General features: G+C 47.2%; 1 protein-coding gene across 2 annotated transcripts in view; it reads right to left on the reverse strand.

The window, feature by feature from the left end:
- The window catches only part of RPN2 (ribophorin II), a 514,179-nt gene that overhangs the window by 475,979 nt on the left and 22,858 nt on the right, over nt 1-15,342 (reverse strand). For both annotated transcript variants that reach the window (XM_069652295.1, XM_069652294.1), the window contains exon 2: nt 553-746. In XM_069652295.1, coding sequence (XP_069508396.1) covers nt 553-746 — 194 coding nt within the window. The remainder of the gene's footprint in view (nt 1-552; nt 747-15,342) is intronic.

Below are 15,342 nucleotides of genomic sequence, written 5' to 3' on the forward strand. Positions count from 1 at the left end.
GTTTGTCTTCACCCATCTCACGGATCTGACTTACCAAATGTCTTGAATACTTAATACAGGGACAAACACAATATTTATTGGGTATTTATAATGCGCCTACACAGCAAATGGTTCAAGGCGCTGCAAGACAAGGGAGGGAGAGAACAGGGATGAAGCATAACAAAAACAGTCCTACTAGGCCTCGTGTCATTGGGATCATGCAAGTGCAGTAACAAGAAGTGCAGGGGGGTGCAGATCAGAGCGCATGCGATAATGCTAAGGTGGGAAGGGAAGTGCAGGTTGGAGTGGTGCGCGTGCAAGTGCTGGTAGAGTTGAGAGGGGATGAGGGGGGTTTGCCTGGGCTCGGCGAGTGCTAACGAGAGGCCATGTGGACAGACAAGTGCCAGGGGAATGCAGAGAGTGCACGTAATGAAGGTCCACATGCTAATTACGGGGATGGTCCGGGTCAGAAGTGTTATGACAAGAACACATTCAATAAATAGAACATTTGGTATTGTATTAACGCTTATACAACAGAAGACTTTACAATAGGTATAAAGTTTATGTTCCTACCTTTTCATCAAGCAGTTTAGCGCCTAAATGGCTGAATCCAACAATGTGGTAGTAGGCAGTTTTCAGATCAGAGACTGGTTGTTCCAGCGATGCCTTTAACCTGCCCACATCATTCCTGGTAAGATAGTGGCTTGGTGTCAGGGCTCTGGTGTTCACAACCAGCAACAGAGCAAAGATGAAAGTGATGTGCACACCTATAAAAGAAATACTTAAGATGAGCAAATATCCATACCCACATATACTATGTGCACATAATTAACATACATCTTGGCGAAGTATTACCCCTTTGACTTGCATATGCGTTCGCAAAATCTGGCGAGATTTTGCACTTGGAACTACCAAATTGTGGGTTTTGCCAGTGACCTGTGTGCTCGCCAAGTTCCACTGACCACACAACAACAAAAAAACAAAAAAAAAAAACACGTTTTGGGCAATGATCATCTGTGGTCCCAAGAATTGTAAGGGTTTGAGGCAGGCGGGTTTGATGGATTGATATTTTATTTGTATTGCGCTCATACACATGTGTTTCAGAGCATGACGATGCAAGAGAGGGGGAACAAGGAAGAACAAAACAACGATCTTACTAGGTCCAGTGACATCAAGAACCCGCAAGTGCAGGGGAGAGGGAAGGGGAAAGTGCGGTGGGGGGGGGGGTAAGAAGTGGAAAGTGCTGAGCAAAGGAATAAAAAAAAAAAAGCAGCCAGCAAGTGGCAAGTGCTGGGTTTAAGGCGCAGACAGGAGATGTCAGAAAAGGGGACAGGTGGGTTACAGATACAGACCCAAGTGCAAGGGTTGCCAGGAGGCCGTGCAGGTTAGTGCCAGGGTGAAACAAGTACCTGGGCCCTAAATCAGAGAGTAACCATGTGCACAATGCCACAGCAGAACAGATCAGCAGGGGAGAGGAGGAGCGAAGGCAGAAGCAGAGAGAAGGTCTTGAGGTGCTTCCGGAACAGGAGATGGTTCTCCTCAAGTTTCTGAGAGGTAGGGAGGCTGTTCCAGAGGGAGGCCCCAGCCGAAGACAGATCTACCCCCCATCTTGTTTCTTTGAGAAACAACTGACCCTGAGGGAGTTGGAGGAGCGAAGAGCTCGTGAGGAAAGGTAGGGACAGTTGAAGGTATTTTGGATCCAGGCCCCAGAAAGCCTTGTGGACAATGCAAAGGGTCTTGAATTTAATCCTTGCAGCCACTGGGAGCCAGTGAATAGATTTCAGGGCTGGAGAGATACAATCCCATGGCTTAAGGCCAAGAATCAGTCTCGCAGCCCTGTTCTGGATGAGTTGCAAAGGGCAGAGAGTAGAAGCAGGTAGATTTAGAAAGAGGCTGTTGCAATAATTCAACCTAGCGAGAACCAGGGCTCGAGAGACAGTGAGTTTATAGGGGGAAACCGAGGAAAGGCAGAATACCTCTGAGGAGGTGCAGTAGGAAGTTTGACTTTGAGACATCGAAGATGACCCAGAAGTTCTTAGTCTCGCAGGTGGGGTTAGGCGGAGAGCCAAGGGAGGACAGCCAGAGAGTGATAGGAAAGGAGGGTGAAGGTGTGCCTATGAGGAGGATCTCCGTTTTGCTGGCATTCAGGTAGAGATCCTTGGTGGCACACCAATCCTGAATAGCAGACAGGCAATCAGAGATGAGAGAAGGAGAAGAGGTGGCCAAGGGAAGTCTGAAAGTGAGTGGAGTGTCATCAGCATAGCACTGAAAGTTGGAGCAGAAAATGGCGATGCGAGGGAGTTGCCAGGTATTGGTTTTAAAGCCAGGGTGAGAGGTTAGACCCCTGGGGAACACCACAGGTAGAGAAGGAGATAGAGGAAAGGAAGGACCCAAGTTGGACCTGGGAGGGTCGATCATAGAGGAAAGAGGTTAGCCAGGCCAGAGCCTGATCAGTGATCCCCAGGTTGTCATGGAGACTGTTGAGCAGGATGGTATGGTTGACTGTGTAGAAGAGAGATCAAGTAGGATGAGGACAGAGGGGATGTTACAGTCAAGGTTGGAGAGCAGATCTTCACGGGTGTTCAGGAGAACAGTTTCCGTGCTTCGGGACGCTCTAAAGCCACACTGATGGACGTGGAGACAACCAACAGGATCAGAGTGAAGGTTAAGCTGCGAGGTGGCCAGGTTTTCCAGGAGTTTGCCCAGGATGGCTTCATAGTATTCATTTTATGCAATGTCATTGCTCTAGTACATTGGGAGATAGAGATACATTTGTCGTTGAGGCAGGGTAGATCAGCTGGAGCTGAAACCTCCAAATCTGCTCTTGTCTCTAGCAAGTGGCTACAGATAACTAACTCCTGGTGTGTAAGAAATGGTGTGCTGTGTGTATATGGAAAAATAGGGGACAAGGGACTATGCCTCGCTAGTAGCTTGGGGAGGTAAGTACCTCAAAAAGGCAAACGTCTTTATATGGAGGGATAAATGAGCTATTTAACTACTACAGAATGGGTCGCATGTCCAATTTAGGCAGTTTCATTCCCTGCTAGGGCACAGTCAGCAGTACTTTGATTTCTGGACAGCTGCACACATTACATCTAAAAAACACACTAGTTAAACAGCAAACACAAATGTTGGGATGATGGAGGTTGAACATGTATCATTTGAACGCAAAACTTACATTAATTATTTGGGTTATATAAAGCACTTTCAAAGTAAAATAGAATTGTTATTAATGCACGTGTTTATCCAAAAAACATTGTGGAAATAGACAGAAGAGAGATAGAGTAGGGGGGGTGCATAAGATCGACAGTTTTGAGAAAGGAAAAAAGTTTCAAAGTAGGTCTAAAAAACAATCGGGGGTGGAGGGAGATTTCAAGAGTGAAGGAAGGAAGAGATGGAATTGGGAAGATTCCAAGGACTCAGAATTGACAAGCATGAGGAAATGGAAAACCCCAACTGGAAGGACAAAAGCATGAATAAGAATCTGGAGTCGAAGGATTTAAAGCCCCAGAGGGTAAGAGAAGACCGGTCACTGTATTTTCGACAAAATGAACAGCTAACCGGGATGAAGATTTTAGGTTTAAGCAACTAATCAGGAATACAAAGTTGTGACATGGTCATGAATTCCAGTTCTCATGCACACAGCACTTTATTCGCTAATGGCAAGTGGATGATGACAATTCTAAAGCCTAGATGAAGTATAAGTCGGATCAGAATTAACAGCAATGGGGGAGAGACGCAGTGTGTATTTTGTACAGAGTTTATTGTAGCCTAAAAGGTTTTGATCAAGAATTATATTAGTAAAATGGCAATCAAGGCAAGGAGTAAAGAAACAAACAGAAACAGGTAGGAAAGCAGGAGCGAAAAAACAGCAGGAGCCTTCCATAAAATGGTAGGCTCCAAGTGTTCACTTTCTGCTTCCATAATGAATGTCACTCTGACAGCAATAGAAAACATCCTAAAAGTCCCACGTGGAGGAGCAGAAGTGGAGAGTGGGGGCACCCAGAGGTAGGGGGGCAGAGAATTAGTTGGCAGTTTGATCCTCATTAACCCTTTTCTTCGAGAAAGCTGCAAGAAATGGAGACCCCACTGTTGTAAAAATCCAGTAGACAGGTTGCTGTACTGTTTGCATTGGAGTGCGATTATGTGGCTACCAGAACGACTCAACGCAAGCTCCAGCCAGGAGATCACCAAGTAACATGTGGGCATACATTTGAGTGCCTGAAGGAGATGGCTGTCTGGATTCCTCTGGAATACACATCCCATGTATTTGCCCTCACAATTATGGGTGCGGAGGCCAGCACCGACAGGCTGGCTGCAAAATGTTTCAGTTGTGCATGTATGTATGATTTGTGCTTACGGTGGTTTAGCATAAAAGCAGACACCCTGCACCAAGAACTTTGTCAGCTGCTGGGATTTGGTCAAGGATCATCCAGAGAGGACCAAGAGCCTAGAAAACGAGACTTTCAGAATCTTGAGAATTCTGTATTCCTCCACAGCTCAGCTCCCACCACAATTTCAGACACAAACCTTACAGGTATATACTATCAAGGCATAAATTACTTTTCAAAAATGGATTAGCAGAGAGTGTTAAAGAAATTTTGATTAGCAAACAGACCCATTTCATTAGCAATTTTTTACTAATATTGTTTATGTTACCAAGTTATTTGTATATAAGACATGAAAGGAGCAAAAATGCAGCAGTTTGGCAAACCACTGAAATAAGACAGTGAGCTGAATCAGGCCATGCAAATACTTTAAAATTCAGCTAGACCTGCAGGTTGGATAACTTAGTTTACCTATTCAACCTAAAAGAAATGCACTCGACCCATAGCAACGGAGGACAACACATTTAAAATGAGATTTCTGTAAAATGGTGCATGTCACTACAGTACAATCCCGCTTTATGTTTGGCACACTGCTTCCACCAAGAGGCCAGCCATGCACAGTGAAACTTGTATTTACTGCAAACAAAGTAAATAGATAAATGTTTCAAACATCTCTTGCTAACGCTTCTTGCTCTTCATAAAATCTACCCGACTGGGCGAAAAGACTTGAGCTCTTGATGAGTGTCTGTAAAAAGTAAAAGATTCGCTGCATGAATGGACACAAATAGTGTTAAAAAGGCTCTGAAAACAATTTGGCCAGCTGTCTCCTGCAGGTGGTAATAAATACAATGTTTGTTTGTTTTATTTATTTGTATAGCGCTCCAAAACCAGAGGTAGAAGGGCGCTTTAAGAAGACGGTTACATAATAGATAAATATCTGTATTACATAATACATACACAATATACATATAAAGTACAATTTCAATATGCAGTCATTTACAATACATGCAGCAGTTTACCGAGCGGGCGATGTGAGGTCAGGAGTCAGTAGTACTACTCTTTGGTCAGGAGCCAGATTATAACCTGCTTCCTGAAGATCTGGAACGACTTGATGGTTTTGATGTTGAGGGGTAGGGTGTTCCAGAGTTGGGAGGCAAGTACTGTGAAGCTGGCTCCTCCGGCTCTTTTTAAGTGGAATCTGGGCACTGTCAAGCATAGCGTGTTGGAGGATCTGGTGGCAGGTTTCATGGTGAATTTGTTAGCTAGATATAGTGGTGCTAGGTGATCAAGGGACTTGTACGTGAGGCAGATGGTTTTCAAGTCAATTTTCTGGCGTATGGAGAGCCATTTGCAGGCTTTCCTGGCAGTAGAGATATGCTCTCGCCTGGGAATGTTTAGGGCTGCGCGCAGAGCGTTATTTTGTAGTACCTCTAGTTTGTTAATTATAGATTGATTAGCACCTAGGTACAGGCTGTTGCAGTAGTCCAGCTTGGATTGTATGAGGCAGCTATTGGATGATAAAGGTCTGCTGGCCCTGATGAGCTTGCCGATATAGGCAGAGGCTGAGGCGATCATATTGGTTTGTTTGGAGAGGTTAGTGTTGGCATCCAGGTAGAAGCCGAGGGTTTTCCCGCTTTTGGCAATAGGGATGGTGTGACCATCGATCATGATGTTATTGTAGCTGGGGCTAAGTTTAGTTAGGTTGTTGGGGGAGCCGACGATGAGGAGCTCAGTCTTCTCATTATTCAGGCAGAGGCCATGAGAAGCCATCCATGCCTGAATGATGGAGAATATTTCGTTGATCCGGGTGACGTCTACTTGGTAATTACCTGTGATGGTGAGGAGTATCTGGGTGTCATCTGCGTAATTCGTGTAGGTGACACCCAGACGGTCCAGTTGGTCAAATAGAGGCTTTGTAAATATGTTATACAAAGTGGGGGATACACAGGAGCCCTGTGGGACCCCGCATGAGATGGGGATGGGGTCTTCTGCAGCTGTTGTTGAGAAGACCCGCATGGTTCTATTTGCCAGGAAAGATTGCATCCAGGTGATTGCAGAAGAGAAGTGAGCTGCGGTGGCTAGGTGATTGCAGAGGATTTCGTGGCTGACCAAATCAAAGGCCGCTGAGAGGTCTAGGAGGAGTAGAATTCCGGCATTGCCTTTGTCTTTAATTTCATCAATATGGCTTTTGAGATCAACAAGGGCAGTTTCTGTTCCGTGTTGAGGTCTGAAGCCAGATTGACGTATTCTTAGCAGTTGGTTGGATTCCAGGTAATCCGGAATTTGGATGTAGGCAACTCTGTCCAGGATTTTTAGTAAGAATGGGACTGTGGTGATAGGCCTATAGTTGGTGGGTATGGTTGGGTCTAGGGATTGTTTGGGAGAACCCATGATTGTTTTAGGTTGCTGGGGACTGACTTATTGATGAAGGATAGGTTAATAAGTTTGGTGATGAAGGGGGAAAGCTCTCTAGCTGCGTCTTTTATGATCTGGGCGGGACAGCTGTCCCCTTTGCAGTTTGATGGTTTTAAGGAGGTGATCATTTTTTGGACTTCAGCCATGGTAACTTTCTTAAAAGTGAAGCTCGAACTGATATTGTTGGGCGTAGGCTAGGGTTGGTGACCTTGTTATTGGAGAGTTGTTGGCGTTTGTCCTCTATTTTGGTTTGGAGTCCTGTAATTTTGTTGAGGGCATTTTGGATGCTGGTGCACCAGGACTTGTCTTTCAAACAGGTGTCTTCGGGTGAAATAGGGTTTTCTAGTTCTTTCAGAATTTTGAATAATTCTTTAGTGGAGGACCCTGCCTGAGCAATCCTGGTGTTGTATACATCTTTTTTGGTGCAAATGATCTCGCTTTTGTATAGAGAGGAGATTTTCGTGAGGTTGGATTCGTTTTCCACGGAGGGGTTGGTCTTCCATGTGAGTTGTGCCTTAGCTTTCTTTTTTCTGAGTAATTTGAGTTCAGGGGTGAACCACGAGTTCAGATGAGCTTTTGGCTTGTCTTTGCGTAGTTTCAGGGGGGGGCAATGGTGTCCATCGCCTTAGCCATGGAGTAATTGAAGGTGTCAATCAATAGGTTTAAGTCAGCGTTGGCTGGGAGAGTGTCGAGGGTGGGTAGGACCAGAGGTAGTAAGGCTTCGGCATTGATGTTGCGTTTGTTCTAGGTGGGACAGGCTGGTGCCAGGGGGTATTTATTGGGAAGTACATGATTAATGTTGACCTCAAGGGGGATCAGGTGATGATCTGTCCATGCCAGAGGTTGGGGGTCCTTGCAAGTAGTGTTGCAGTTGTAGGTTACTACCCAGTCAAGGATTCTGCCCTTTTGGTGGGTGGGGAGTACATTGAGTTGTGAGAAGTCATGTTCTGTTAGAACATTGGCTAGGGATCCAGTGTGTGCATCGTTCAGGTCCTGGTAACCAAGGTTGAAGTCCCCGAGGATCATAATTTGTGCTGTGGGTTTGATGTTTTCAGCAATGAGAGATGTGAGGTCTTCTTCAAAGACCCCAGGGGGACCTGGGGGTCTGTATATGAGGTGGAGGGTGATCGTGCGTGTGGGGGAGGTTTGCAATTTGGCAGTGAGTATCTCACAGGATGCGAGTGACACTGAGGAAGCTGATCTGAAGTCTAAGGAGGATTTGTAGATGATCGCTACGCCTCCTCCTCTAGTGTTAGGTCCATCAGGTCTGAGGATGGAGTATTTGTCCGGGATGGCTAGCGATAAGTGTGGTCCGGACGCCTCATGAAGCCACGTTTCTGTTAGGGCTAGGAAATGGAGACCTTTGGTGAGAATGATGTCCGCAGTTTCTGTGGGGTGGGCAGCCAAGGATCGGACATTGAGTAGGGCTCCTTTTAGTGGGGGTGGTATGGGCTTATTGGGCGCATTGTGCTTCGTATTGGTTTTGGTATTAGGTTTGGCGTTGGGCCTAGTGGTTGTGGTGGGGAGCCTAGTGCCTAGTCTGTCGTTGCGGGGTGTGAAGTTAGGAGTGAAGGAGGAGCGGGTTAGGCCAGGAGGCTTGGATGGTGTTAGGAAAGATTTCTTAATTGTAGGTAATTTTCCTTCCATGTGGCAACCCCTAAACTTTTTGTTGTGGTTTTACACCCTGATCTAGACTTTGCCAGAGAAGCGCAGCCTTCCGCCGCACTCCTCTGGGCTTTCGCTCCATTCTTACAGGGAAAGTGACATACCATTAAGACGGTCAGTACCGGGACACGTTTTCCGTAGTTCTTTTCTCATGTTGCAGCTTTTGCCCAACATGGCACAAGAGTGCACCGTAACTTACATTACCGCGCTCTTGGGTCTCTAGTCATTCTACAGGCCCTAGTAACTCTCGATGGATTTATAATGGACTGTGCAAGTATGTCACGGACGGGACTGGTGGCAGCAATCGTTTCTTTGTGTTTTGAACTCCCTTTTGCCCCGTTAACCACGCTTCTCGCGTTTGGCCAAAATGGGTGGCCTGGCTTCCAAAATGGCCATGCCACGAGGTTCTTTGTCCTGTCCGTTGACCGTCCTGCCCCTTCACCTTCCCCAGGTCAAGCCGACCCGGGGCCATCCTTATTTGGGCATGTACTTTCCCGCGAGAAACAGATGCTTTCGAGGGCTTCTGCATGCCTTGTGTGTGCCTCCAGGATGTGGGCTGGGATGTCTGGTCCCAATACACATCCTGGGTGCCAGAGAGTCTAGTGTGTCTTGAATGCCTGGGACCACCGTGGTCCGCGATAGGTCCACGTATGGTGTGAGTGTTTTGTGAGCAGATCTCCCATTGGGTCCTCTCCGTTTTGGCGCGAAGGGAACTCTGGATAAGAGGAGGCTGGAAACACCACTACCATGTTGATTTCCCCCCCCCCCCCCCCCCCCCCCCGAGTTCTCACGAACAAAGGATACAGGAGCCAAGTATCCTGCAACTAAGAGGCTGAACCGTGGAACCGCTGGTGACCCGCTGAAGGACTGCTCCTCTGCACTGCTGTCACCCTGTGAAACCATTCTGCCTCTGATCGAACGAGAAGGCCTGTACTGGTACTTCAACCCTTTGGAATAGTGGGAACAACTATTCTCGGAATCTTCATCATCTTCTGCACGTAAGCCTTCGGAAGCGTCTCTGGGCCATCCAGTGGACTGACCATCTTACCCAGGAGTCTTGCTCTGTCACCGCCGTCAGGTTGCTTGCTGCTGTTGAGAGTCCTTGACACTCTCACACGATTCGTACACTTGGCATTCCCAGGTCTGAAGTGAGAATTGTACATTGGGCTGAAATACACAGCCGCTTCGTTGCCCTGCTGAGGTAACAATCTGTGCGGGTTCACTGCGTTTGGGACATCCTCAACTCTAACTTCTGCTGCCGCGGAATCTACACGGCGCCGAGACGTCCCCTGCTCGTATCTGAACCTGCCAGCACTGAAACTGATGCAGAGAAGCCTGGGTCTGCCTGCATCGGGGACCGGTGAGTAGTAACGCTAGGAACCGGTCGCCCTCCTGCAGTAGCCTGTAGCTTTTCCCTCGCTGTGTTAAGCAGCATGCCTTTTTCGCACTCACGCTCTGCCCGCAAGTGGAGGCCACGCTTGAGTAGCGGAGATCTGTTCGTCCTCATTTGTTCACCGCGCTGAACTGCCTGACTTCCTTGAAAAGACTCCCGTTGGCCCGTTGGCACCAGCGGGTGCAGGTACTTTTGAGCACAAGGCTCCACTCTTCGTAGGGCTCGGACTTCGTTCTAGTTAGGTGGCCTCTGAAGGCGAACTGGGTTTAACGATTGCTTGCACTGCCCGTTTTCCTCCCCATCTAGGTGGTCTGCATATTTCGTGCTTCGAACTCTTTAGACCCTGCGGTAATTGTATATATATTGTATTTGATTGTGATGTGTTGGTTTACTCGAGTTTTACCGTGATTCTTTACTATGGTCAATGTTACAGAGGCCTTGTAATAAATGTGTCTATATTTTTAATATAACACCTGCTTGGAGTAATTTGTAAGCGTCCTTGCTTTGTGTGCTCATTGCGGGCTTTCAGTCACCCTCACCCCTCTCGAGACAGTCTTGACCGCCGCCATCACTACCCTGATTGGTCTGGCTTGTCCAGAGGTTACCCTGCTCCAAGAAACTAGGCTGGCCTTCTGAACCTCTGCCCCTCCAGGACAGAGTTCAGAAATCCATCTTAACAGATGGGGCAGGGTGTTGGTGTTCAGTTTGGTGTGGCTTAGTGTTCGGTCTAGGGTGGCGGTGTGTTGTGTTGGCTGGGAGGTTAATGGGGGGGGGTGGAGTATTAGGCTGGTGGTGAGTGGATTGGAAGGGGGACACGGATGGTAGGAAGGTTGTGGGGCAGGGGATGGGGTGGTGTTTTGGGCATCCAAGTTTGGCTAGGCCGTCCTGGTAGGCTATGCAACTGTTGCAGCTGCAGAGTATGTTGTCCAACGTGATGCAGAAGGGAAACACGATAGGGGCGAGCCAGGAGATCATGGTCTGGCAATAAAGGTGCGTAATGCTGGAGGCTGGAGTAGTAGTGCTAGTTGGAAGAGCAGCCCAAGCTATGATTAAAGGGTAGCTACATTCAATGTTCACAGTGATACTAGAATGCAATGTGCAGGTGGGTAGGTGCAAAGCAGGAGAAGGGTTCACCTAGATTCAAGATACATCGTGGAGGCTGAAGAAGGCTTGTGCAACAGATAGTTGAGCAATAGGGGGGGGTTCACCTATAGTGTCAATTCACAGTAAGGCTAAGATTGCAGTGTGCAAACAATGGGTGCAAATGCAGCAAAGGGGTTCACCTAGATGCAAGGCTAAAAAATGGCAAGTGCAGACAGATGCAGTTGAGCAATAGGGGGTTCACCTAAGTTCCAGATTTACAATAAGGACTAAAAATGCAGTGTGCAGGGAGTAGTTACAAATGCAAAATGGGGTTCACCTAGATTCAAAGTTCGCCGTAGAGGCTAAAAAGCTTTTAGCTTTAAAATCAAAAGGCATCAAAATCACAGTAGAATCAAGATGGCGTGTGCAGGTAAACGCAATGGAGCAATAGGGGATTCACCTGGGTTGGAATATCAATAGGACAGCTAGTAGTAATAAAGTATCAAGTTCACAGTAAGGAACATAAAACAGGTGGAGCCGGAGTGGTAGTCCTAGGTGGTCATTTACAGAAAGGTACAGAGGTGCTGTAACTAGCCACAGTTAGTTTTCAGGGAGGTGGTAAAAAGCAGGAGTTTTACGAATGACTGGCAGTGGCCGTGAGCAACAGGCCTAGAATGGCTGTGCAAAGGATAGACAAAGCCGGTGCACAAGAAGGATGCACCATGACATTAAGCAATTTCGTTGGGATACAGAGATGTTGCGCAATAAGCTGAGCAGGCAGTAGATAGAAACAATGCTTAATGCGCATATAGGGCAGAGTCATAAATTGCGTGCAGGTTGCAAGAGGGTAAAAGTCAATGCAGTGCAGGCACATGATGAGCACGACACCGGGGTTCCGGTATTGGTGCGAGCATGGGTGGGGGTTAGACCTTGGTACAATAGGGAGCCAGGCTAACACTTACCCATGTGAGCGCTCTGCAGGTAGTCTTAAGATGGTAGAGCAGCGGTCGTAGCCCGAGTCCCGTCAGCTCACAACAGGCTCAGGACAGGAGCCTTCGTTTTCCGACTTAGTGCAGCGGCCGGCTTGCGCCTGCCGGTGAATCAGGGTAGGAGATAAGCTGTGGTGCAGCCAATCAGGCAAGAGCTTGGGGAGCAGCGAACTCTAGAGGTCGGCCATCTTAGAATGGTCTGACCACCTCAATACAACAGGACATGTGGTGAGTAGGTGTAAGCAGGCAGGATGGTATGTGAGCCAGAGACTGTCGAAATACGATTTCACAGATTGAAAGGGCTCCCATAGCGCACAGCAGTCATAGTAGGCCTGTTTGGATGATAGGAGGAGGTAGAGAAGGATGGCACCGGCACAATCGGTGCAAACAGGGGCCTTATGAGGGCCTTAGCTGGGCTGCCGGCGGAAGTTTACTGCTTCAAATAGTGCTAGTTACCTAGCAACGAGGCAGCAGCCTCGCTTTGGTGCCGCGCTGCGCCCGGCATCAAGGGGTCAGGCAGGGCAGGTCAGGCACGGCTTTCCGCACTTGATTCCAATGGAAATATGCAGATTCGGGGTAGCTGCAGTCCATCCAGTATGGTGCAGCCTTTTCTAATGCAGTGCTCTTCTCAGCACTGTTGGGCCGCGAGGATTCTTTGTCGCTGCACGAGGGGCAGGCAGGGCCACGTGTGGGCGAGCGTCGTTGGTGAGGAGGGGCTCCTGCCCTCTCCTCTGTGTGGCTGCTGGGGGACGGGTCATGTGGAGTCTCTGCCATTTAGCGCCCCTTCATAATCATAAAGCAAAGCGAGCTCTGGATGATGAACTACAGTGTTTGTTATTGCAGTAGATCTGTATATTTACAGACTGGATGGAACTAGTGATCACTACTTTGTGTAAGCATCTAGTTAGCTTTATGAATTCATTATTTAAGAGGAAAGAAAGACTAAGCAGAGTGGATGGCGTAGCAGGCAGATAACTGGGCAACCCAGGTGGAATATTGTAGTTTGTGGTCATCCCACTTTCAGGGTACCTGGTATAAAGCAACAGGGTGATAATACAGAATGTCCAAGAGGATGGGATCAGTCATGGGTTGAGCACCAGTTGCAAGATGTATGCAACCTGCAGGTTACAGAACTAGGTTTGCCATCAAAAGCATTTGATCATTGTTAGGCAGAATTGCATGCAGTACCCTCTGGGACCACCACATACAATTAGGACTACAGGTGCAAGTCAAACCAACCTTTGGTATAGGTCTGTACCACACAGTTTTTGGTAGCGAGCGGAGCAGCCAGGCTTATCTCAAGAGTGAACGTGAGCAGCACAAGAGGTTACACAGAGGTCTTTCAATCACAGTGGTTCAAGTAGACACTTATACTCAAGGTTTCTTGGTAAAACACTTATTAATTTATTACACAATAATTTAGAAAAGATTTCACTAGAAGAAGGCAACTTAATATTATATACCAATACACTTCAATACAAAACTAAAGAATTTGAGATAGTTTCAGCTCCCCTGAAGTAGGAGCAAAATGGCAGTTCAGTTACTTAGAAGTGAGCAAAAAGGACAAGGTAAGAAGAATAGATCACAATTATTAGACAGTGCAAATAGTTTCAGTTCACCAGAAGAGTTCAATTCAGTTCACCAGAAGAGTTCAATTCAAGTCAATAGGCCTAGGCCAAAGTCAATGGGCTAGTGTTCTGGATAGGAAAGAGCAGTTCTGGTATCAAACAGTAAAGTCTTTGCAAAAGTTCTTAGAAGTAGTTTAGGCAAAAAAGAATCATATGTTGGGTCGCAAGCTGAATAGGCTGTTTCCCGCGACAGTGGCGTCCTCTCAATCGGGTTGGCAGAGTACCTTATTATGAAAAAACTAATGCAACTGAAGTCGCTGGTTCCTGGCAGTTCCTGCAGATCTCACTGTCCCTGAGCCTCAGTCGTGGGGACAAGAGGGAGGACGTCGGGGGACTCCTGCACTGCACGGGATCGTCGGAAAAAGCAAACAAGATGAGTCACTTCAGTTCCAGTAGCTGTAGATTCAAGCATACAAGCTTGTGTCCCTCTCCCTGGTTAATCCTTACCAGCCTTGAGAATGCTATCCAGGTGGCTTATGAGTTGATTGGTCCCACCAACTCAAAGCAAGTAGTCGTCCTGGAAGGGGGCTGCTCTGTCGAGATGAACTTGGCAATTCGGACCTTCAGCAGGGCTTCACCGGGCAAACCAACGGTCCAGGAGTTGCAGCAGCAGTCCTCTTCCAGCTCTTCTTCGGTTCTTTCGTTCCACTGGTCGACTCTGCTTTCCAGTCCAAGAGACTTGCCTTTTAAACAGTTATCTCCCTTTCATTCCAGCCTAGCTGTCACTCACCCAGCAGGGTAGCTGTCCTTGCAGGACAGTCAGCCAGCCAATCACGCCAGAGTGCATTTGGCTCTCCTAGGAGACTAAGTACAGGGAGTTTCGGGCACCTCCCTCACTTCCTGCCCACCCCAGACACTCAGGCGCCAGAGGTGGTCTTCACTCCTGAAGCCCGCCAAAGGCACACGAACAAAGGGACCAAACCTGGTTTGGCGCGCAGAGACAAACACTAGAAGGACCTTTCCAAAAAGAAACGGCGAAAAAAGAAGACCAGGACCCGTTTAAACAAAGGGGCTTAATGCGCCATCTTGAAAAACATGGCTCCCGTGATTTTTAGCTAGTGGTGTTCGCGGTTGGGAAAATTCATGGTAGTTCGTTGTAAAACCACTGCCAAAAGCCTTTTCAATAGGAATGGGTAGCATTTGACTGCTACATGAGTATTTAGACACAGGGGATACTATGTAACCCGACCAGCACTCCATTGTACGATGGTGTGTGCTGGATCTAGGAATTTGGAAAGAGTAGTTTATCCCAGAGAAGGTATTTAAGCCTTTGGGAAGTCTAAAGACATCCCTGTGTCACTGCACTGAAGGTGCTGTGTAACACACATGAAAAGATGATGCCTATGGAGTGGTCTTAAAACTCCATAATCAAAGAACACAAGAGTAAAACACACATCAAAATACATGAGAGTGGGAAAAAAGGCTCACGCTCTTTCCAGGTAAAAAAAAAATCAAGTCCTCAAAATCCAGCAAAGTTGCTGTGGGTCTCTAGTGTCAAGGGAATTAGCACATTTATGAGAATTCTCCCTAACAATCATGTGATCATGAACATTTTCAAAAGTGTTCACTCGTCAGTATGATGCATCATACCCAACAAAATTAAATATACTTGACACTAAGAATGTAGATACACTAGCCTAAACTTTACTGTAAGGAGATGATGCAGTGTTTTACAGTATCTATACTGTAATGATGCATTGTGTAACAAGTTAGAAATGGAATTGCAAGACGGTCTTTTAAAAAATAGAACGTTAACACATAGTTAACACATGCCACACTTAGATGGAATTGTGGATGTCAGCATGTGCCGCACCTAGGCGTAATCGTAAACTAGCCAGTGACGCATCTGGATAGGATCGTGA

This window comes from Ambystoma mexicanum, chromosome 3p (assembly GCF_040938575.1).
Source record: "Ambystoma mexicanum isolate Mex_15411 chromosome 3p, UKY_AmexF1_1, whole genome shotgun sequence".
In the NCBI taxonomy this organism is placed as follows: Eukaryota; Metazoa; Chordata; class Amphibia; order Caudata; family Ambystomatidae; genus Ambystoma; species Ambystoma mexicanum.